The sequence below is a fragment of the Mustela nigripes genome, chromosome 13 (assembly GCF_022355385.1).
Source record: "Mustela nigripes isolate SB6536 chromosome 13, MUSNIG.SB6536, whole genome shotgun sequence".
NCBI classification, from domain to species: Eukaryota; Metazoa; Chordata; class Mammalia; order Carnivora; family Mustelidae; genus Mustela; species Mustela nigripes.
Genome location: NC_081569.1, coordinates 47454081 through 47478085, shown reverse-complemented (window position 1 = coordinate 47478085; position 24005 = coordinate 47454081). Strand labels below are relative to the sequence as shown.

Sequence of the window (24005 nt, the reverse complement as noted above, 5' to 3'; positions counted from 1 at the left end):
CCCCGCTCCATCAGTCCCTCCCCGCGTCCCTCTCCTTCCTCCCCGCCGGCGCCGGCCCCGCCCCCCAGAGCCTCGCCCCCGCACCGGCCCCGCCCCCGCCCGTGCTTCCCGGGCTGCGCGCTCCCTCGCACGTACGCCCCCATCCGCTCCGGTCCGCCCCCCGCTCGGTGTCTGCGCTTGCCGCTGCCGCGGGGCCGGCACAGTGCTTCCGCAAGTCGGAAAGCGGGCCGAGACCCCGGTCGCCGGCGGGGCAGCCATGGAGGCAGCGGCGCGAAGGCGGCAGCATCCGGGAGCGGCGGGTGGCGCGGCCGCGCAGCCTGGCGCCTCCTTCCTGCAGGCTAGGTGGGCGCGCGCCGGCGCGGGGAGCGAGGCAGCGGCCCCCACGTGACGCGGGGCGGGCGGCAGGGACCGGGTTGGGGAAGCCCCGGGTGGGCCGGGGACTGCCGCCGGAGTCCGATTACTCTGCGCGGCACTCCCTGTGCCCTGGCGCCTGGGCCGCGTCTCCACAGCCCTTTCTCTTCCTGGGGACGCCCCGGGACCAGGCAGGCTCGGCAGCCCCCGCCTCCCGGGCCGGCTTGGGACAAGCCTCTGACGATACTAGTCTAGGGGTCCAAGAAATTCGGGGTGGGGGAGGCGTGCCCCAGGTTCCCGGCGCACACTGCCCGCAACGCACTTGCACGCCCTGGGCGCCACCGAGCTCTTGGGGTCCCTCCAAGCGGAATAGGAGTTGGATTTTGGTGCCAGTGGGGAGGCGCGCTTCTTATCCCAAGAATGTGAGAATGGAGATTCGGGAGACAGTGAAGTGTGTGGAAGCTCCCTTCCTGAGAAAGAACGACGAAGGGCTTTTCGCAAACGTTCGGCTGTTCCTTTCTCTCACTAAGAGGAAGAAGTTACAGGTTTATGTAGTTGAGACCAGGAGGGGCAGAAGAAGCTCGGAAACCACCTTTTAGTCTTTCCCTCCATTCAGCCTTCATCCTGGGCCAGAAAGCATCTTCGGTGTGCCCCGTGCTGTGGAGGCATGAAAGGGGTGGGCGACGGGAAGCCAGAGAGGCTGAGAGGTCATCTTGGAATGCTTCGTGGAGGAGGTGGCACTTGAGCTTAGTCTCCGAGTATTCAATAGAGGACTCCGAGGAAAGCCTCTTCCAGTGGGGGGAGGTGGTGGTGGAAAGTTTGGGGAGAGTCAAGTGGTCAGTGGTTCTGGAGCTTTCAGGTGTACAGCGGCCAAGGCAAGCGGACTGACTGGGAAGGGCCTTTCCTGGCAGCAGGGCTGGGACTAGAGTGAAGGCCTAGACTGCAGGTTTTAAGGAAATTTAAGAAGACGCTCACTCTCAAGCACCCTGTGCCTACTTAAATGTTAAGCCCTATGTGCCTCACTTGCCTCACTCTAGTTCCAGCCCTAAATGGTAGGTTAAAAATGCAGCCTTTTTCTGGTAAGCACAGGGGAGCCATGGAAGGTTTTTGAGCAGGAGTGTGCTCAGAGTCAATTTTAGGAATTTGGTGGTATCATTTGGTATGAGGGAGGAAGTCTGAGAGACTTGGCTGTGCGGATAGCTCTTTATCCTGCTACTGAGGGTCATCTGGGTTCTGGATCCTCTTCAACTTAGGGGTCTTTGACTGCCCTGAACGGTGGCGGCCCATTTAGAACAACCTGTGGGTATCAGATATGATCCCACTTTATCTCATATGTGGGGCTTCCATATGCAGTATCTGACTCAGTCTTTTTCCTGTTTTGTATGTGGAAACATATACATATTTTGTATATGTGCAAAAACGTTTTGTGTTTGAGGCCCAGGGAGGTGACATCATTTGCTGGCAAGAGCCAGGGTCTAAACCCAGGGCTTCTGTTCTGTTCCACTTGGGCTGCTGAGGAGTAGTGCTCGTCTTTCCTCCTGTAGGAGCTCACTTCCAGCCAGGGTGCTCCCTGGGGGTGGCACAAGGACTGACTCACTTCCAGGGTTTCCCCACCACCCTTGTAGCGTACCTGTAGGACCATTTTCAGTATCACTGTTGCTTAAGACAGTAGGTAGAATCAACCTGTCCGGTTCCTAAGATGCTTGGACTTCCTCCGCTGTATCCATGCTTTGCTTACATGCCTCTAATGACACAGGGTTCGCTATCTTTCAAAGTAGCCCATTCCGGTTTCTGCCTGCTCTGTTGATAGTTTCTGTATTGCTATCAAAGTAATACATGCCTGTTGTTAAATAGCACAGAAGGGCTTAGAGTAAAAAGCAGTGGTTCTCCGTTCCACCTTTCCCTGGCACCAGAGGTAACTATATAGCATCTCTTAGCCGTTTCTGCTAGAATTAAATTCATATTTTAAATATCAACAAATACTTTGTAACACTTTCCATGAACCAGAGCCCACTCTAAAGTTTTGCATGTAATAATTCAACCACAGCTCTTGAGATAGGATCTACTGTTACCACTCATTTTATAGATGAGAACATTGAGGCCCAAGAGAGGTTTAGGAACTTGCTCAAGATCTGATTGGTAGCAAAGCTAGGATATGAACCTAGGTGGTCTCTGAAGTCCATATCCTTTTTTAAAAAAATTAAGATATAGTGTATTATTTTCCCCAGGGGTACAGGTCTGTGAATCGTCAGGCTTACATATTTCACAGCACTCACCATAGCACATACCCTCCCCGATGTCCATCACCCAGCCACCCCATCTGTACCCGTCTCCCCCCGGCAACCCTCAGTTTGTTTCGTGAGATTAAGAGTATCTTATGGTTTGTCTCCCTCCTGATCCCATCTTGTTTCATTTCTTCCTTCCCTACGCCCCACATTCCCCCTGCACTGCCTCTCAAATTCCTCATATCAGAGAGATCATATGATATTTGTCTTTCTCTGATTGACTTATATCATTCAGCATAATACCCTCTAGTTCCATCCAGGTCATTGCAAATGATAAGATTTCGTTTCTTTTGATGGCTGCATAGTATTCTGTTGTATATATACACCACATCCTCTTTATCCATTCATCTGTTGATGGACATCTAGGTTCTTTCCATAGTTTGGCTATTGCAGGCATTGCTGCTATAAACATTGGGGTGCACATGCCCCTTCGGATCCCTACATTTGTATCTTTGGGGTAAATACCCAGTAGTGCAATTACTGGGTCGTAGGGTAGCTCTGTTTTTAACTTTTTGGGGAACCTCCATGCTGTTTTCCAGAGTGGCTGCACCAGCTTGCATTCCCACCAACAGTGTAGGAGGGTTCCCCTTTCTCTGCATCCTTGCCAGCATCTGTTGTTTCCTGACTTGTTAATTTTAGCCATTCTGACTGGTGTGAGGTGGTATCTCATTGTGGTTTTGATTTGTATTTCCCTGATACTGAGTGATATGGAGCACTTTTTCATGTGTCTGTTGGCCATCTGGATGTCTTCTTTGCAGAAATGTCTGTTCATGTCCTCTGCCCGTTTTTGATTGGATTGTTTGTTCTTTGGGTGTTGAGTTTGATAAGTTCTTTATAGATTTTGGATACTAGCCCTTTATCTGATATGTCATTTGCAGATATTTTATTCCATTCTGTTAGTTGTCTTTCAGTTTTGTTGACTATTTCCTTTGCTGTTTGTAAAAGCGATTCATTTTGATGAAGTCCCAGTACTTCATTTTTGCCCTTGCTTCCCTTGCCTTCGGCAAGATTTCTAGGCAAAAGTTGCCGTGGCTGAGGTCGAAGAGGTTGCTGCCTGTGTTCTCCTCAAGGATTTTGATGGATTCCTGTCTCACATTGAGGTTTTCCATCCATTTTGAGTCTTTTTTTGTATGTGGTATAAGGAAATGGTCCAGTTTCAGTCTTCTGCATGTGGCTGTCCAATTTTCCTAACACCATTTGTTGAAGAGACTGTCTTTTTCCCATTGGCGAAGTCCATATTCTTAAAAGCTATGCTTAACTGCCATTTCTTGATTTATCATTTTTAAAAAGATTTATTTATTTATTTGGGGTGGGGGGGCGGTGCGCACGCGCACAAGCAGAGGGAGCAGCAGTGGGAGGGAGAGAAGCGGCCTCCCCACTGAGCAGGGAGCCTGATACAGGGCTTGATCCCAGGACTCCATGATCATGACCTGAGCCAAAGGCAGACACTTAACCAACTGAGCCACTTAGGTGCCCCTTGATTTATCATTTGTAGCTTCTACGATAATATTTGCTGATTTCCTGTTAGATTTGCCTCACTTCTACCTCCCTCATCTTCACAAGATGTTTCTTTTCATCTATTCTCAGTTTTTAAACTATTCTTAGTTCTTCTGTTAACCTTTGTAGCCTTAGGGGACATGCATACACCATTATTTCCTTTCTTGGGAAGTATGGGTGCTATCTCTTGATTCCTTTTTCAGAGGAGAGTAATAGTCCCCTACCCTAACATTTGACTTTTCTTACCCTCTCCTCTAACGCATATACTCTTTAGTTCTACTCTTATGTTCTCAAGGTTAATGGTATTTACCTGCTGTTCTTAGGCATAGTTGTCTTCCATGTTTTGGGTGTGCATGGATTCTAAGCTTTGAAAGTCTGTATACAGTGTTTTTGTTAGTCAAGCTATGTAAACTTTCTCTACAAAGCCGAGGAATGTTTAACAGTGCCATATGCTGTCTTATATTGTTTTTTGTTTTTTCCTGGGGTTTCTAATTGCCTTATCTTTTCCCCTCTTATTATTTGCCTTCATTTTCTTGTTCAGGCTTTCCTTCGTGTCAGGTATTTTACCATTCTTTATGTAGAACCGAAATTAATCCTTCTGTAGTTCCCATTTATGAGTCACTGCTTGACTCCACCATGACTGACTCCTTCCTTTTCTGCCAGACAGTCCTGCAGATGCTGACTGCTTTGAATATTTCAGCTGTATGTTATGTATTCCCCACCTGTCATGGTATCAGGTCCCCCCATATGGTAGACTCGTAAAGCTGTGGAGGGGAGAGAAGGCCATCCTTGTCTTGGGTTACCTGCCATTCACTGGTGTTCTCGGCTGCAGTTTCTGATGACTGAGATCAAGAGCTGGCACAGGCTGGGGGCCCAGTAGGTGAAGTCTGTGGTCAGGAACTTGGGACAGGCTTGAGGTTGCTCATCCCCAGGACAAGGACTAGGGGAGAGGATGCCTTCACCCTCCCTAATCTGCTTCCGGTGGTCACAGTCCCAACTGAAGAAAATGCTAACCAGTCAGATGCTAACCAGTCTTGATTTCCAAGTCGAGTGCCCTGTATCTGCCCTTTTTCTTCCTGACTGCTAAGCCAGGCTGGACTACTGACAGGGATCCTCGTTAGCTGAGATGCCCCCTTGGGTAGAGGAGGAAACAGTTACTGACCCCCTAGTGTATGCTAGTTATCCACAGCTTCCAGAGACCCATATCTAAGTGCTTCCCAGGCTTTCAAAATACTTCTCTCCTCTGTAGCAAACATCCTACTCCTTGCCCAATTTGGAGGTTTCCAGAATAAAACACTGAGGGTTGTTATCCTCTTTCTCCTACCAAGTTCTTCAGGCCTGGAGGTTCTACCATCTGCTTTTTGTTGTTGTTGTTGTTGTTTTTAAGATTTTATTTATTTAATTGACAGATAGAGATCCCAAGTAGGCAGAGAGGCAGGCGGAGAGAGAGGGGGAAGCAGGCTCCCTGCTGAGCAGAGAGCCCGATGTGGGGCTCGATCCCAGAATTCTGGGATCATGACCCGAGCGGAAGGCGGAGGCTTTAACCCACTGAGCCACCCAGGTGCCCTCACCATCTGCTTTTTGAGGCCTTGATTGACAGGGCAGGAAGGGCAGGTGGACCCTCTAAGACAGTCCCTCCGCTCAGACCCATCTCAGAGCAGTCCTGACAGTGAGTTTCTATCTGCCCATTCTGAAGCCCAGCTGGTCCCTTACTTCTCTTCCTCTCTGTTAATAAGTCCAGGCCTTCACCTCCATGCAGCGCCTTCCTCCCTCCCACCGAGGCCTTCCAGCCCACTCTCCTGCTTTTCTGCTTTCTTAAATCCACCCATCCATGCTTTCAGGCTCTCTTCCTTCATGCAGGCCTTGCCTGCCACTCCAGGCCTTACTGACCCTCTCTGTCTTGATCTCTTCATATGGCACATAGTTTATTATAATACAGAAGAGGAAACACAGTTCTTGAGTTCATATAGGTTTGAATTTATTATGCTGTTCAAAACCCCTGGGTTGCAAGTGACATAAAGCCAGTGTGAACTATAGTGCCCTTAGCAAAAAGGAATGTATTAGTTCTTGTGGCCAACTCGTTACATGGGGGCTGCCCAGAACTCTCAGGGCTTTTCCTCTTCCTTTCCCCTGGTCTTCTCTGCAGGCTTCGTTCTTGCCTGACTGTCCTTTGAGGCTGGTACCTTGGGCCACAGGCAGCCCTGAACTTGCATCCTAAGCATCCCAGAAAGAAAGGCACTCCTTCCACCACCTCTAGTTGGTAAAGTCCTCCTGGGCTGGCTTAGGTCGCCGGCACTCCCTGTGGCCAAGGAAACATCATCTCTTACTAGAAGCATGGAGTGGGAAATAGACTGACCAAAGGAGTCGTTGATTTAGAGCCTTACTGTGGGGGTGATTGAAGCACTTAGCCCCTGTAAGCCTCAGTACCCTCATCCATCACACAAGAGGGGACTTCCCTCCCGGTATTGCTGCAAGCATTCGGTGAGATGATGCAGGTGAAGCACAGTACTCAGTTGGGGGGGGAGGGGGGTGGCGCGGCACCAAGTAGAAGGGACAGGAAGGCTTAGTTGACCCAAGAAAGGCCCACCCCCACCCACCCCGTCAGAGGATGCCTGCCATCAGAGGATGATGAGAAACCCCACACACACCCCCTCCCCAGGAGCTTGCCCCTCTGCCTCTGGGCTGCTCTACCAGCCCCCTGTGGGCCATTCTTCAATTGGCTGAAAAGGATTACAGAAGCAACAGTAGCCCTGAGAAGAGGAAGACCTTCATGTCGCTGCCTCTCAGCTAGTATCTGCCAGTAAAAAGAATGAGTAACTAGTAATTGAGATGGTTTAATTTTTCTTTTAATTTTTTCTTTTTTTTAAAAGATTTTGTTTATTTATTTGAGAGAGAGAGAGAGAGCACAAGCAGGTGGAGCAGCAGAGGGAGAGGGAGAAGCAGGCTCCCCGCCAAGCAGGGAGCCCGATGTGGGACTCGATCCCAGCACCCTGGGAACATGACCTGAGTCGAAGGCAGATGCTCAACTGAGTGAGCCACCCAGGTGCCCCTCTTTTTTTAATTAAAAGATTTTATTTATTAATTTGACAGAGAGACACAGAGAGAGGGAACACAAGCAAGAGGAGCGGGAGAGGGAGAAGCAGGCTTCCCTCTGAGGGGGGAGCCTGATGTGGGGCTCAATCCCAGAACCCTGGGATCACGACCCAAGCTGAAGGCAGATGCCTAACACCTGAGCCACCCAGTCGCGCCTTGAGATGTTTCTAAATCAGCCAGTAATCGCTAAGCATAAACCAGGAGCTGAGCTGAGAACTCCGGGTTACATGGGCCACTCACACAGCTCCGTTCTTGGCACAGAGAGAACAATAAAACACACATCTCAGGAAGTAGCAGGCTGCTTGTCGCTGGAGGCATGCAAGGTGTGTCAGGACATTGTAAAGAGGATTTGGACTGTGATGAGGAGGTGGGTGAGTTGAGGGAACCTTAAAAGTCACTCATCTTGAGGGGCTGGGTAAAAGCAAAACTCCAGGCCCATGATGTCATGGCTAGACTGAGAGTTAGAGATGGCGCACCCCTATAGTGGGGCTGGTGGGGCTTTGGGAAAAGCTTCATCAGGGAAGCCTTCCTGGAGGAGGTGGCATGTGCATTGGCCTTTGAACTTCAGCTCCTCTGCAAAAAGCAGTTGGCTAACTGCTTTGCAGGAGGGACAGGCACCCAAAGACGTGTTGTCAGATGGCATTCCACTGCTTGCCGTGTGTCTTGCATTAGCTTGTCCCCTGCTGCCTCATTGCACTGTGGTTTAGTGAGAGGAGTAACACCAGCAGCCCCGTTCTTACTTCCTCCTCGTTCAGGAACTGAGGGAAAGGGCCCATTGATCCCAGTCTGTGGTCTATAAGGCTGATCTCATTAGGGGGCTCTGACTGGTTCAGCTCAGGTCTCATGCCCTTCCGGTGGCCCAGTCACTGTGGACATGATGATGGCAGAGATACCATGGAGCCTAATCATTTAGGCTTAAATATTTGGCTGTGTAAAATGGGGGTAATATTTCAACCTCCAAGGATTTCTGTGAGGATGAAAAGAGTTAAATGAAATAATGCTTGCCGTGTGCCTGGACTATAGTAAGTGTGTGATACAGACTCACTGCTGTCATCCATCATCATGATTCCCATTCTTCAACCACACTGCATCCTTTGACCCATTTCCTTTTCCGGTCATTCTGGAGGTGAGAGTGCCCCATTCTGGTTTGGCAGTTTCCTGAATCACAGAGAAGCTAAGCTAACATCAGGGCAGCCAGAGTCCATTCCCAAGACACATTCCCCTTGGCCTCGGAGCCAGTATTTCCAACAAAACTCTTCCTAGAAATTAATCCTCCTGCCTTCCAATCCCCATACCTCTCTGTGGCTCATCTCAGGGGGAAGATTCTCATGGGAGGAGAGGAGAGCTGACCCCTATTGTCTGGTTCCTTCCCAGGCACAGTGCCATCAAGGCTGACGAAGCTGCTGGCACAGCTCCTTTCCACTTTGACCTCTGGTTCTACTTCACCCTGCAGAACTGGATTCTGGACTTTGGCCGCCCCATTGCCATGGTGAGTGTGAAGCCATGGACAGAGCCCCTGTCAGCAGTGAGGACACAGTGTGACTTAAATTAGCTAAGTGACCTTAGACAAGTAACTTTCCCTATAGTAAACTGCAAGAATAGGCCTGGATGCTTACATGTCCTTTAGCTCTGTGACTGTGTCAGCAAGCCGGGGTCCTGGGGGCCTGCATAGTCATATTGTGCCCTGACTCTCACAGGGGAACTGGTGGCTCTAAACAGGAATGCTGTGCACTCCCCTCCCCGACACCTTACACCCGGGTTTAACCAAATCACCAAGTCATACCATGGGGTGTGAGAAAGAAAGCAGAGCATCCCCATGGCCTTGGTATAATATCGTTTTTCTGGAGGTAAAGAGTATAGGCTGATCTTGCATGTTATGTGTGACTCTGAGCCTCAGGTAAGTCTTAGCACTATCTCGTGCCACCATGCCCTTCCCTCCAGGATATTCCATGCATCAGTGGACAGTGGTGGCCTCCAGAGAGATTAATACTGGAAGAGCACCCAAGCCCCTGGCTTGTAATAAGGACATAGGTAGATAGATAAATAGGTAACAGAATGTGAATGAATTGAGTGAGACATCACCATGAACCAAGTTGTTAATTTGTGTATACGTGTGTGGACAATAACCATATCCAGCATTGGAACAGACATCTTGCACCTGCTAGTAATAAGCACATTAGCAAAGCCCTTTTGGAAAGCACTTTGTCAAGATGACACCTAGACACCGAAAACAGTGCCTAGCATAAGTGCTTCCTGGATTTTTATTTTTATTATTTCTTTTAAGATTGATTTATTTTAGAGCGAGAGTGCACTGGTGTGCACGCATGAGTGGGGGAGGGGCAGAGGGAAAAAGAGAATCTTTTTTTCCTTTTTTTAAATTAACATATAGTGTATTATTTGTTTCAGGGGTACAGGTCCGTGATTCATCAGTCTTACCCAATTCACAGCACTCACCACAACACATACCCTCCCCCATGTCCATCAGCCAGCCACCACATCCTTCCCCCACTGCTCTCCCCGCCAGCAACCCTCAGTGTGTTTCCTGAGATTAAGAGTCTCTTATGGTTTGTCTCCCTCCCCAGTCCCATCTTGGTTTTTTTTTCCCCTCCCTTTCCCTATGATCCTCTGTCTTGTTTCTCAAATTCCTCATATCATTGAGATCCTGTGATAATGTCTTTCTCTGATTGACTTATTTCCCTCAGCATAATACCATCTAGTTCCATCTACGTTGTTGCAAATGGCAAGATTTCATTTCCTTTGGTGGCTACATAGTATTCCATATATATACACCACATCTTCTTTCTCCATTCATTTGTTGATGAACATCATAGTTTGGCTATTGTGGACATTGCTGCTATAAACATTCTGGTGCACGTGCCCCTTCGGGTCATTACATTTGTATCTTTGGGGTAAATACCCAATAGTGCGATTGCTGGGTCGTAGGGTAGGTCTATTTTCAACTTTTTGGGGAACCTCCATGCTGTTTTCCAGGTGGCTGCACCAGCTTGCATTTCCGCCAACAGTGTAGGAGGGTTCCCCTTTGGGAGAGAGAGAATCTTAAGTTGACTCCTTGCTGAGTATGGAGCCTGATGCAGAGCCGATCTGAGGAGCCCGAGATCATGACCACAGCTGAAATCAAGAGTCAGACAGTCAGACTCTCAACCAACTGAGCCACCCAAGCACCCCTCAATGCACTTTTATTGAAGGAATAACGATCATAATAATAATAATGGGAAAGTAGAAATAGTGGTTAACGTACACTGAGTGTTCACTCTGTTCTAAACTCTGTATGTGTTTAAACTTACTGAATCCTCAGCTCAGCCCTCTTACTAATCTCAGTTTTATAGATGGGAAGACTCAGGATAGAGAGGGCAAGTCACTGGCTCACTGACTCAGGGTCACCCAAGTAGCATGTGGAAGAACCAGCATCAGCACATAGGTATCCAGTCCCAGAGCCTACTCCCTTCCTGTCATGGATATATCCAGAACCCTAAGATGTTCATCCCTCCTTACCCAGTAAGACCCCTTCCAAGAATCTACCCTGAAAGGTGTAATCAACAAGAAGACAATAGCCTCTGTACTGCAGTGTTGCTTACCTCAGACATGACTTCAGTGTCCAGCGGTAGGGACTGAGTAGAACAACTTTCGGTATCTGGTATAGAAAACATTATCTGGCCATGACACAGGAATCCTAGGTGCCCTAGAGCAGCTCTAAGCGCCCTAGAGCAGCCAGCGACCCAGGTTGCTCTCAGAGAGGAGAGGTGTGGCAGTGGTGTGCGTACCCCCTGACTGCAGGTCAGTGACAGTCTCAACACCTTGTACACATGGGTCAGAGACTGGAAGGGGTTTACGAAAAGCTCTTCTGGAGCGCCTGGTTGCTCAGTCCGTTAGGCAGCTGACTCTTGATTTTGGCTCAGGACAGGATCTCGGGGTCCTGGGATCAAGCCCTGAGTCAAGGCTGTACACTCAGCTCAGAATCTGCTTGGGATTTTCTCCCTGCTCCAGCTCATTCTTGCATGCGCATGCACTCTCTCTCTCTCTCAAATAAGTAAATATTTAGAAAAAAATTTTGAAAAAAGCCATTCTGGCTGCACTGTGGATTTGGGGTGGATGCTGATTCTCCTTCCTGCAGACTCTGTAAGGCTTACGAGCTGTTTAAGCATGGGAGAAAGAAAAAAAAAAGAGCCAGGAGTCAGTGTACTTGGTTACCTCTGCGGGTGATTTTAGGCAAGTCACTGTCTGCTGGCCTCTGTTTCTCTCATCTCTAAGGAGGCTGGTTGGCCTGGCTGCTCCCAGCCCCGTTCTGCCATGAAGTCCCACGGACTGGAGGCCAGAGGAGCTGCGCATCACACTGATGCTGTGGAGAGGGGAAAATGAGGCCTGGGGCGGGCTCCCGGCTGTCCCCTGCTCTCGCTCCTTAGGACTCAGCCACAGCTGGCCGTGGTGGTCTCCTGCAGGGTGAATCCCTGCCACAGCCCGCCCCGCAACATCAGTGGGCTTGTTAGGAGAGTATACACTTGAGAAGCCCATATATACACTGGAGCTTTTGAAATGTAGGCACGACATTCTCGAATCTATAATAACGAAAACCGAACTCATGCGAGTTATAAAAGTAGTATGTAGTGGTTGTAACAAGTCACTAATGCCTTGGTGTGAGCAGAAGTGTTAGAGTCTCCCTTTCCAGGCCCGCCCCTGACGGTTTGGGGGCGTAAGCACCTGCCCCTTTCTCTGCTTCTGCAAACATACTATATATTCTTTTTCCTTTTCTAACAGAGATGAGATCTTACTTTATGCCTTGCTCTACAACTTGCTAGCTTTATTTTAGAATACACGATGGCTGCCTTCCCTTGTCGGTAGCTATCAGGTGTTATTTCTGATAATGGCTACTTCACCTGCTGTAGCAAAGATGCCCTGTGATATATTGAGCTTGTCCTCATTAGTTGAAGAGTCAGCCTCTCCCTAGTATTTTGCTATCACAAAGAGTATTTCAGCCATTGTATGTATCTTTTTTAAAGAAATTTAAGTATAATTGACATACAGTGTTAAGTTAGTTTCAGGTGTGCAACATAGTGACCTCACAGTTCTGTACATCATGCCGTGCCACACTAAGTGTGGGCATTGTACTGCACCATTTCGGCACTACTGACGCTGTTTCTTATCCTGTACTTTTCAGCCCTGTGGCTTATGTATTTGATAACTGGAAGTTTGTGCCTCCTAGTCTCCTCCACCTGTTTTGCCCATGCCCCAACTTCCTCCCCTCTGGCAATCACCAGTTTGTTCTCTGTATTTATGATTCTCTTTGTGTGTTTGTTTGTTCATTGAAATTTGTGTTTTTTTAATACCACATATAAGTGAAATCACATGGCATTTTTCTTTCTCTGACTTATTTCACTTAGCATAATGCCCTCTAGGCCCATCAATATTGCTGCAAATGGGAAGATTCTTTTTTTTTTTTTTTTTAATTTTTTTATTTTTTTATAAACATGTATTTTTATCCCCAGGGGTACAGGTCTGTGAATCGCCAGGTTTACACACTTCACAGCACTCACCAAAGCACATACCCTCCCCAAAGTCCTGAGGTTTCCGTAGTGTAGTGGTTATCACGTTCGCCTCACCCTCCCCAAAGTCCATAATCCCACCCCCTTCTCCCAAACCCCCTCCCCCCAGTAACCGTCAGTCTGTTTTGTGAGATTAAGAGTCACTTATGGTTTGTCTCCCTCCCAATTCCATCTTGTTTCATTGATTCTTCTCCTACCCACTTAAGCCCCCATGTTGCATCACCACTTCCTCATATCAGGGAGATCATATGAGAGTTGTCTTTCTCTGCTTGACTTATTTCGCTAAGCATGATACGCTCTAGTTCCATCCATGTTGTCGCGAATGGCAAGATTTCATTTCTTTTGATGGCTGCATAGTATTCCATTGTGTGTATATACCACATGGGAAGATTCTGTTTATGGCTGGGTAGTGTGTTGGCAAGGATGGGATGAAAAGGGAGCCCTCATGTGTGTTGGTAGGAATGCAAATTGGTGCAGCCGCTGGGGAAAACGGTATGGAGTTTCCTAAAAAAGATTAAAAATAGAAATACCATACAATCCAGTAATTCCATTACTGGGTATTTACCCAAAGAAAATGAAAACCCCAATTCAAAAAGGTATGTACCCCGCTATTTATAATAGCCCAATGATGGAAGCACCCTAAGTGTCCATCAACAAATGGATGGATAAAGAAGATGTGGTTTATATATCCAGCATATCTATCTTGATATAGATGAAGATACAGAGATACACACTGAGTAAGAAAGAAAGAGAGGAACAGACCCTGTGTCCTGGGAGTTTTATATTTGCGGGTTAGTTTTAACAAGCATGGCTTTTTTTTTCTTTTTAAGATTATATTTATTTATTTGACAGGGATCACAATTAGGCAGAGAGGAAGGGAAGCAGGCTCCCCGCTGAGCAGAGAGCCCGATGTAGGACTCAATCCTAGGACCCTGGGATCATGACCTGAGCCGAAGGCAGAGGCTTAACCCTCTGAGCCACCCAGGCACCCAGCATGGCATTTCTGAGTTAAAAGAGATAAATTTATTTTTTTATTTTTTAAAGATTTTTTTTTCATTATTTATTTGACAGAGATCACAAGTAGGTAGAGAGGCAGGCAGAGAGAGAGGAGGAAGCAGGCTCCCCGCTGAGCAGAGAGCCCGATGTGGGGCTCGATCCCAGGACCCTAGGATCATGACCTGAGCTGAAGGCAGAGGCTTTAACCCACTGAGCCACCCAGGCGCCCCAAGAGATAAATATTTATAATTTGGATTGAAAATTGTAGTCATTGCCTGTGTTCTCAATGAACAGATGCTGGAAGTGTAGTTTTGGGGGTCATAATATGTTTTGACTTGGCACGGGGGTTTTCACACTGACACGGCCAGGACTCACTGGGGCAGACCAGTAAGAGAGGGCTTCCCAGGCAGAGGAACTGCCCCTGGCCTGCCTCCTATCTCAGGGAAGGTGAGAAAGAAAGAAATGAAGCTGCTTTGTAGGACTCACTTACTTTCTCCTTGTTTCCTAATGGACGCTTTTGACCTGATTTGGAAGCAGTCCGCCTGCAGTCCATCTGCTCAGTGCATACAGCATGGGGCCTCATGGTCAGGAGACCTTTTCATCATCATAGGACCTGAACTGTCAGACCCCTAAGGGCCCAAGGAGACCACCTAGGTCACATCTCTTATGTTGCAGATGGGGAAACCAAGGCCTGTAGAAGAGAAGGACTTACCAGACGTCACCATGAAGTCCCAAATCAGCCTCCAGCTCCCAGACCAGTACCAGGGACATTTATTTAGTACCCATTTAGGGTGGGGGCCCAGAGTCAGGCCCTGGATTTGCATCTACTAGTATGCCTGGGGACAGGTCCATTTATTTTCTTTGGGACTCAGTTTCTCTGTCTGGGTACCCCAGAGCTGCCCAGAGGATCCCCATAGATCACAAAAAGAGTTAAGTGTGTGTGTGTGGAGGAGGTGGGGGCTGACTCCCTGAGGGCCTTGTGGGGCTCTGCCTGGGTGAACACCATTCCTCCCTTTGCTCCCCAGCTGGTGTTCCCTCTCGAATGGTTTCCACTCAACAAGCCCAGCGTGGGGGACTACTTCCACATGGCCTACAACATTATCACGCCCTTCCTCCTGCTCAAGGTACAGTCCCCGGCTCCCTGCCCTCCCTTCCCACCCTCATTCCTTCCTCCTTCTCTGGCAGGAAGCTGGTGCCAAGCCCTGGGAGTCCTGGAAGCAGATATGGCAGCAGGCCTACCCTGCCTGAGCTTGGGGGGTGAAGGCTGTGATCAAGGGACACACCAAAGGCCTGGCCAGGAGGGATGGAGAGGCCCTCCCCAGGGAAGGATATTTGATTTGGGCGTCAGCTTTGTGTGCCAGGAAATGATGTAGAAGAGGTGGTCAACCAAAAGGACCTGAAGACAGGGTCATGCTGTGAAACTACATTTGGGGAGGCTGAGGCAGAGGGAGTGAGTGGGTTGGTTGTCTGGGGAGAAGTCGGGAAGGCAGGTAGGGTCCAGGTGGAAGCAACAGAGGTGACCTCTACTCTGGCCTGGGGATCCAGGACTTGGAGATGACCCTGGGAGCAAAGAACTAGCCAGGGCTGCCGGCTTTGCAGGTTCAAATAAGGGCTCTTAAAACAACTGTCGCCACCTACCATCCCCATTATTTTGTTTCTAGAAAAATGTGTCTAATCACAAAAAGTAAGAGGGTATAAAATTAGAATTCAGAGGAGTTTTAAGTTAAAGTTTCCTTTCCAAAGCATCCTCCCCATCCCACTTCCCTGACATTTCTTGGGTGTTTTCCATGGACCAGTGGCTCTGAAATGAGAGGGTCCTGCAGCGCTGAACCAGCCCAGCCATCCAGAGGCCCAGCTGGGAGTGGGGAGAGGGCCAGGCCTGGGTGCCTGTGCTGAAGGCCTGGCTGTCACTCCCAGGACAGGGTCAGTGTGTGACCTTTGGCAGTCCGTTTGTCCCTCTGCAGCTGGGGGTGCTCTCTGAGGAACGGGGGTGCTGGTTCCCAACTCATGCTGGCTTCACGAGGATCCTAGGAGACTGTGGAGGCTGGCTCAGCCTGCTGCAGGGACCCAGTTTGGAGTGACTCTTCAGAGGTGGCATCCATGGACCCCAGGCATGGGGGAGGGACCAGGGACTGTCTCCTGTTGTGGTGAAGGCTAAATCGCGCTCTCCGGCGCCCCTCTGACCCCAGCTCATGGAGCGGTCCCCTCGCACGCTGCCACGTGCCATGATCTACCTCAGCATCATCACCTTCGTCATGGGTGCCAGCATCCACCTGGTGGGCGACTCCGTGAACCACCGCTTGCTCTTCAGTGGTTACCAGCACCACCTGTCCGTCCGAGAGAATCCCATCATCAGGAACCTCAAGCCAGAGACGCTGGTGAGCCGCCCTCCCCAACCCAGCATGTAAAGCCTTGTTGGCACAGTTTGTCCTGGAAGCCAGAGAGGTGGCCCCCAGCCGTCATTGAGCCTGACCCACTAAACGTTCTGCTAGGGGAGGCACCCGCTGAGCTATGATGCCTCTGACAGTTCGGGCAGGGGCCCCTGACTGGCTGCTGCCCGAGTGCCCTGCAGTAGAGGGCAAGACTAGGGTGGGGAATGAGGGCTGCTGGAGGAAGGGCCGGGCCCGGGCAAGGGTGGGCCGCATGGGCCCCAACACCCGCCTTGACGCACCTGCTGCTCTCACCTGCCATGCCCACCGCCCTCAGATCGACTCCTTCGAGCTGCTCTACTACTACGACGAGTACCTGGGCCACTCCATGTGGTGAGTGTCGGGGCCAGGAAGGCAGCGCCAGCCGGGCTGTCTCCCCAGGGGCGCCGGGTCCGGCCCCAGAGGACACTGCACAAGCCTCTGGGTGTGGGGTGCCACCCCTGCGCGTCCCAGCGCGACGGTGCCCGCGGCAGCCACTAGAGGGCAGCAAGCGGCTGTCCCTCCCTGGCCGGGCCGGAGCCTGGGGCGGGGGCGCGGCGCAGACTAGGTCCCGCCCCTTTCGCTGCCGTGGGGTGTGGGTGGGCACTGAGGGGGGACCCGCACTGGGTCAGGACACGGTGTTTGGGGGTGGAGGTAGGGGTGAAGCCGAGGAGGGCCAAGTGGACTGACGGGGGGAGGGGCTGTCTGCCCAGCTTCTGAAACTCCTGGGAGGGGTCCCCTTCACCCCAAAGGCAGCGGAAACCTCCCAGCTGTGCACAGCCGTGGGAGAGCCAGGGCCCCAGCCGCCGGCAGCTGTCTGTTCTGCCCCACATCTTACAGGAGGAGCTGGGGCCAGTGAGAGGGTGTGGGGAAGCAGCCAGCAAGCTCTGCACCCCGTAGCCTCACCCCTGAGTGAGTTGGATGGCTCCTGTCATACTAGGCCGACAGTCGTGTTTCCAGGATCCATTTATTATTTTTTTTCTTTTAAGATCTTACTTATTTGACAGAGAGACAGCAAGAGAGGGAACAGAACCAGGGGGAGTGGGAGAGGGAGAAGAGGCTTCCCGCTGAGCAGAGAGCCCAATGCAGGGCTTGATCCCAGCATCCTGGGATCATGACCTGAGCCAAAGGCAGATGCTCTACTGACTGAGCCCCCAGGCAGCCCTCCAGGATCCACTTTAAACAGGCAAAGTTGGTCCTCTTGGCAGTGAGTCCAGGGGCCCTGGACAGGCCTTTGCCCAGACATGTTTGGGAAGGAAGAGGGGGTGGGCTGGGAGCAAACGGGGGCTGTGGGAGGGGGACACAAGGTAGCTGAGAGAAGGGGGTGTGGGAGAGACAGCCTTTGTGGAGAGGAGAGGCTGGTACTTTTGGGTAAGATGCTGTGTGTAGGGAAGGGTGAGGCTCTGGGTTGCTTATGGGTGAGGGGGCTTCACAGAGCCCCTTGGAGGACCCCAGCAGGTATGGCTCTCTCTCTCTCTTTTTTTTTTTTTAAACCTGGGCCTGGAGGCTCTCCCTCCTCAGCCCTGCTGGGTGTACCTCCCCCGGGTGTGGGGAGTGCCAGCATGAGACAGAGGCACCCCCTACACACACACCCACGTGGAGTGAGGTGGTCAGGGCCGTGTGGGAGGGTCCTCCCCACACCACAGCCTGTGAGACTCTGATTTGCATATGCCAGGGAGCAAGCCGCAGCTTCCTGCTTCCTTCCTGCACACCCGCCCCCAGGGCCCCCAGCACGGGGAAGTCTGGTGGGGATGAGTGCCCGGGCCTAAACCAGGCGTTTGGTAAATGCTGATGCGGCCGGCATGGAATGGTGCAAGGACAGGTGGGGACGAGGGCTGGGTGGAGGGGCGCTGGGGCGGGCGGACGGGCCTCTGAGGCCCCGGCCTCCCTGTTGCAGGTACATCCCCTTCTTCCTCATCCTCTTCATGTACTTCAGTGGTTGTTTCACTCCCACCAAAGCCGAGAGTTCAATGCCAGGGGTGGCCCTGCTCCTGGTGGTGCCCAGTGGCCTGTACTATTGGTGAGTGGACCTTGGACTTGCGTGGGAGGCACTCAGGGAGCTGGGTGGTAATAAAAAGTCCTCTTGGCCACAGTCCCACTCTGGGCTCTGCTTCTGCCTGGGTCTAGTGGAGATGGTGCACTGCTTTGTGGTAGCCTCTCTGTCACCAGGAAGCCAGGCCTGAGTGCTCCTCTCCATTCTCATGCTCTTCTGCCCTACCTCCTGGAACCCCAGAGCTACCGTGGAGCCCAGTAGAGCCCACCTGTAATATCGAGCCCATCGAGTCCTGTGGGCCTGTTTCCTCCTTTGTGACATTGGGACAGCCCCTGCTTGTCTCCCTCTCAGCAGATGGAGAGGATCTAGGAGGAGGAAAAGAGGCTTCATAAACAATAAAGCACTATGAGGGTGACAAGGACAGATAAGGGGGAAGTTTCTTGCCTGGTTTCTTTCTTTTCTTTTCTTTTCTTTTTTTAAGATTTTATTTATTTGACAGACAGAGATCACAAGTAGGCAGAGAGGCAGGCAGAGAGAGGAGGAAGCAGGCTCCCTGCTGAGCAGAGAGCCCAAATATTTGACAGAGAGAGATCACAAGTAGGCAGAGAGAGAGAGGAGGAAGCAGGTTCCCTGCTGAGCAGAGAGCCCAATATGGGGCTCCGTCCCAGGACCCTGGGATCATGACCCAAGCCTAAGGCAGAGGCTTAACCCACTGAGCCACCCAGGCATCCCTGGTTTCTTTGTGCCTTTCAGAGCTCTTCTCCCATTTCAGAGGACTTAGCCTCAGCCAGGCCCTATGTCTGTCAATTCTGCCCTGGGGACAGGCTTTCCCGGAGCATTGGGAAAGGACTGGACCCTTCTCTGATGGGAAGCTTGCCTTAGAATGAAAAGGGTCTTCTTTCCTAGGGCCAGTTTCCTAGATCCGCTCCTGGGTCTGTCCCCGGCTGGGTGGAGAGGGTCAACCAGGACCAATCTGTATGCCCCTGAGGACAGGATGAAAAAGAAGGAGTGGCAACCACAGCAAGAAGGAAAGTAGTTCGACGTGCGCAGCATATTAGTGCTGAGACAACCACAGTAGGAACAGCAGCCATTTGTTGAACAACGTGCTTTTCCAAGTGAGAGGCGTACACAGCTCTTGTCAGCTCTTAACGTCTCGAGAGATAGGGCCATTTATTCCCCCTTTCTAAGTAAGAAAGCAGAGGCTCCAGGATGTCGTGCAGATTCCCCGAGGTTCCACAGCCACTGAGTTGCAGAGCTGTCATTCCTTGAACGGAATGGGTCAGCGTCATGTTTCTCTCCAGAGGCAGGGGCATGGACCAAACAGCCTCTCTGAAGCCCTCCAACAGATGTGACTTGATTCCTGGCCATGTGCTAGGTACTGCCTTAGGAGCTACAGAGAACCCTGGGAGACCTGAGACTGTCCCAGCCATCAAGGAGACAGTAATGACAGCCTCTGTGAATTGCAGCTGCATTCCCAATCTCAAATGCCTGTAGGAAATAAGCCAGTAACAGAAAGGCATCAAGCGGGCATCCAGTAAGGCAATAGGAAATGGTGGAGACTGTGGCAAAGAGAACCATTCTCTTTCTAGAGGGGATAGCTGCTTTCTCCTCTAATCAGTTGTTGAGCAGAAATAGAGGCCTGATGTGACCAAAGAAACCAGAAATCCACATTTTCTGCTGTTATGTACATGTTGGTAACAAACTCAACATATTTTAAAAATAGCTACTGTACAAGCCAAATCAGTATGGGCTGTGGCTCCAAGTAGTACGCTTCCCTCTACCTCGCCTGAGATGAGCTGCTCTGCCTGACCAGGGGGCAGCCTGGAATGTGGGTACAGGGAGGGAGGCCGGGCAGAGAGAGCGCCAGCCTCACCGCCCCCACTGGCCTCTTCAGGTACCTGGTCACCGAGGGCCAGATCTTCATCCTCTTCATCTTCACCTTCTTCGCCATGCTGGCCCTCGTCCTGCACCAGAAGCGCAAGTGCCTCTTCCTGGACAGCAACGGCCTCTTCCTCTTTTATTCCTTCGCCCTCACCCTCCTGCTTGTGGCGCTGTGGGTCGCCTGGCTGTGGAATGACCCTGTACTCAGGAAGAAGTACCCGGGTGTCATCTATGTCCCTGAGCCCTGGGCCTTCTACACCCTCCATGTCAGCAGCCGACGCTGAGTCCCCGGCACCAGCCATTCAGCAGTGCTCTGCCTGGTGGGCGATGGGCCAGAGAGCGCGTCTGAGCAGGGAGTGTATGTGTGTGTGTGTGCGTGTGTGCGCCTACGTGTGTATCTGCCCGTGTGTGTGCAGTTGTAACACAGGGATACACATTGTGCACATGGATGGGATGTGTGTATGTGTGTGTAACTGGTAACTGAGAACACGTGCACAAGGACAGGTTGTGTGCGTGTGTGTGTGTGTGTGCGCACACACGTGCACACACATATGTACAGAGTGCCTCATTGTAATATGCAATTATGTGGATCAAGTTTCTCTTTTGGTTTGGATCTTTTCAGGCTGGGCTATAGTTTGAAGCCGTATGTCCAGGCCAAGGTCTGGGCCCTGCCCTCTCGTGCATCTGACTGGAGTGGGTCACTCTCACTGCTCAGGGCTGGTGTCTTCCTAGGGAGGCTTCTGGTAGCCATGCTGAGTAGGCCTGGTGGGTGGGGCAGCAGCCATGAGGGGACTGGTCTTGTCTTCTGTCACCAGGCTCACCCCTCAGACCTGCCCTGACCCTGGAGGCCGGATTACAAAGGTTAAGTTAACTTCCTGCATATTCTTGAACAAAGCACATCCCTCCTCTGGGCCTCCTTTGCACTGGCTGGGACCTAGGCCCAAAGTGTGTCTGTGGACTGGTTGTTGGGGCAGCCTTGGGATGGACGGATCGTTCTCTCCTGTCACCGCCCTCTGCTACTCCGGGAAGTGTATGTGCGCCGCAGATCCTCACCCAAACTCACGTCACGTGGAGTGCTGCATTGCCCCGACTCTGGAGAGCCAGAGGCCAGCCCACTCCCCTGACCGCCGTTTCCCTCTGCCCGAAGCTGTCTCCCTGCTGCTCACCGTAACTGTGGCACCCTTTCCTGGCACCCTGACCAGGAGGTCTGAGCTGCAGCTGAATGCTGCATTTTCAAACACTTGCAGTGTGCCCTGAGCCCCATTATAGGGCCAGGGGGCCTTTGGAGGATGTTAGGAGGGGGATCTGGAGGCTCTCCCCCAGAGACCTTGTCTTAGCCTGAATCTCATGCCTTCTGCTCGCAGTCCTGCTTCCAGAAAAAGGAAGCTTCATTCCCAGTAGGGAATGAAGTGCCCACCTTCCCCCGGGTCTTGGGGCCAGATCTGCCCACACAGCTGCCCGCACCCGTCTCATTTTCCACCCAGTGCTGGCTCGGTGAGCTTGTGGATCTCAGGGGGCCTCCTACCTTGCCTTCCCCAGGCCCTGCCTCCTCTCCTGTGTTCTCAGGGAGCCCCGTGCCTCGGATGCTCCTTTCATGTTGGGGTCCCTTAGCAGCCCCCTTAGAGGTCCCCAGCCCTGGGTCCCACAGGCAGAGGTGTGAATAAAGACCAGTGTGGAGCCCAACCTGGCTGGTGGCTGCTGCTTGCTTCGTGTGTGAATTTGGGCAGCAGGAGGGAGTTCCCTGGGGCAGGGGAGAAAGTGGCTGGTGTGAGGCCTGTCAGTGGCTGAGAGCAGGCGCCACCACTGCCCACTGGCCATTCGTGCCACCCCGTGGGATGCTGGGGGTGGGGGACAAGAAGGGCTTCTCCCAGTCGGTCCCAGCTCTCTTCAGAGAAGTCCGGGGCATATGGGGAGTGGGGAGCCAGGAGAGAGCCTCTCCAGGCCTGCCTCTCAGAGATGGCCCCTCAGGCCTCCCAGCTGCACTGCCAGCCCATTCCAGAGGCTGAAACAGAGAAAGGTGCCTTTTGGGGGGAGGTGGGGAGTCAGATTTGTTGGAGGTTGGCTCTGAGCCTTGGGCAAGTCACTTACTCCCTCGACATCTCAGACTCACCACCCAGCTCCCGGGACTTACCAGGGGCTCCTGTTAGCAGACAGCACAGGAAGGGCCATGCTGGACAGGAGACATTCGAAGCTGGCATCGTCGGAGGCTGTGCCCCCACCAGCCCAGCAATCTCGCCGGATCCCTTCCTTGCCTCAAGGACACTTCTCCTTCCACCCGCGTCTCTGGCCTGTTCTGCACAGCAAGACTTGCTGGGTGTCTTATGAGCAGGCACAGGCCTGGTCACGTGGGGCCTGAAGCTCATACAACTTGTGGGGAGGGCAGTCCTTGATAAGAAAACAGGAAAAAAAAATGAATAAAAAATTTGGTATGAGGGGCACCTGGGGGGGTGCTCAGTTAGTTAAGTGTCTAACTCTTGATTCTGGCTTAGGTCACGAGCTCAGGGTCATGAAGCAGAGCCCTGCGTTGGGCTCTGCACTTAGCTGAGAGTCTGCTTCGGGGTCTCCCTGCCCCTCCCCCCACCCCAGGGCATGCTTGCTCTTGGTCTCTCTGTCTCTCTCTGTCCGTTTCTCTCTAAAATAAATAAACTGTAAAAAAAAAAAAAAAAATAGGTATGAAAGTGAATGTTTAGAATGATTTCATGTCCCCCTTGACCGGGATCTCTTTGGGCAGTTTGCCCAAAAGAGTTTGCTGGAAACATGTCCCTAGAAATACTTCTTAACTGCAACCTGGCTTCACTGCACCTTGCTGACTGGAGGCCAGTGGTTCTCAAAGTGTGGCCCTGACTGGCAGCATCAGGATGGCAGAAGAAAATACAAATTCTTGTCCCATTCTAACAGCCGCATCAGAAGGTGGTGATGGGGCCCTTCAGGGGAACGAAGTCTCGGCCCCAGGCGGTATTGGAGGGGCTTTCTGTTTTTCACATTGAGTTGAAGGAAGCCCTTCTTGTCCCCCACCCCCAGCATCCCACGGGGTGGCACAGATGGCCAGTGGGCAGTGGTGGCGCCTGCTCTCAGCCACTGACAGTCGAAGTATAGCAGACACAGGATACAGTGAAGTTCATAGCTCCATGGATTTTTGTAGGGACCCCTCGTGGAGCCAACCCTCACAAGCAGGTGTTTTGGATCATGCACTGACCTCGATGCAAGAAAATACCTTGTCTCCCCCATAAGCTCCAACCCAAACACAGGGTCATTCTGAGCAAGCACTCTGGCCTGGGCCCCCTTGGGGACCTCCCCACAAACCTCAGCTCTGTCCCCTACCCCCCTCCCCACCACCGCTGGCCTCCAAGGCCCCGCCTGACTTTGCCTCACTTCTCCCCACAAGGCTGCCAGCAGAAGCTCCCTCCTGTCCCACCTCCTGTGTCCCCCAACAGAGAGGAGTCAAATCCCCCAGCTGAAATTCTCGGGGTCTAGAAACAGATGTGAAGAGGTGACTCAGGAGACACTATTTTGGAGAACAGAAAATCTTTCATGCGGAGGCGGTCAGGAGAGGAGGGAGGGAGAACAGATCAAGGGCAGGCCCCCCTGTCCACGTTGTACACATTAGCAAGAGGGGCCCCTTCCTGCAGGCACGTGCAGCCACTCACCAGGTCCCAGGCGTCCCCTGGGTGGGGGGCCCTTGTGCAGAGCACAGCCTGTTCAGCCCTCCGCGGCAATCCTAACAAGGCGGGGGGTGCCCTGGAGATGGAGCCCCACAGACGGAGCCAGCAGCTGTGGAGGAGAGCCAGGGTGAGACCCAGCTGTGCCCAGTGCGCAGCCCCAGGGAACCACCCCACTTCCGGGGCAAGGACATGGGGACAGTCAGCAGTTTCTGCAGAGGAGGGGGGCACCTGTGGGGAGCAGAAGAGGGAAATGAAGAAGAGGAGCCCTTCTGGCTGGGGAA

General features: G+C 51.9%; 1 protein-coding gene across 1 annotated transcript; it reads left to right on the top strand.

Annotated features, from left to right (window-relative positions):
- The first annotated feature begins 114 nt into the window (after positions 1 to 114).
- On the top strand, positions 115 to 22729 carry CLN6 (CLN6 transmembrane ER protein). The gene is made up of 7 exons (XM_059372353.1): positions 115 to 342; positions 8601 to 8715; positions 14806 to 14904; positions 15970 to 16158; positions 16487 to 16542; positions 18086 to 18208; positions 20076 to 22729. Exons 1-7 carry the CDS (start codon positions 257 to 259, stop codon positions 20344 to 20346), a joined length of 939 nt encoding a protein of 312 aa, XP_059228336.1. The 5' UTR covers positions 115 to 256; the 3' UTR covers positions 20347 to 22729.
- Positions 22730 to 24005: the final 1276 nt, after the last annotated feature.

What these genes read in the sequence shown, in the direction of transcription:
- CLN6 (XM_059372353.1), top strand. Translation starts at nt 257, where the DNA reads ATGGAGGCAGCGGCGCGAAGGCGGCAGCATCCGGGAGCGGCGGGTGGC. An exon ending in TTGGCCGCCCCATTGCCATG is followed by an intron (nt 8,716 to 14,805) that starts GTGAGTGTGAAG and finishes TTTGCTCCCCAG; the next exon opens with CTGGTGTTCCCTCTCGAATG. An exon ending in CGCCCTTCCTCCTGCTCAAG is followed by an intron (nt 14,905 to 15,969) that starts GTACAGTCCCCG and finishes CTCTGACCCCAG; the next exon opens with CTCATGGAGCGGTCCCCTCG.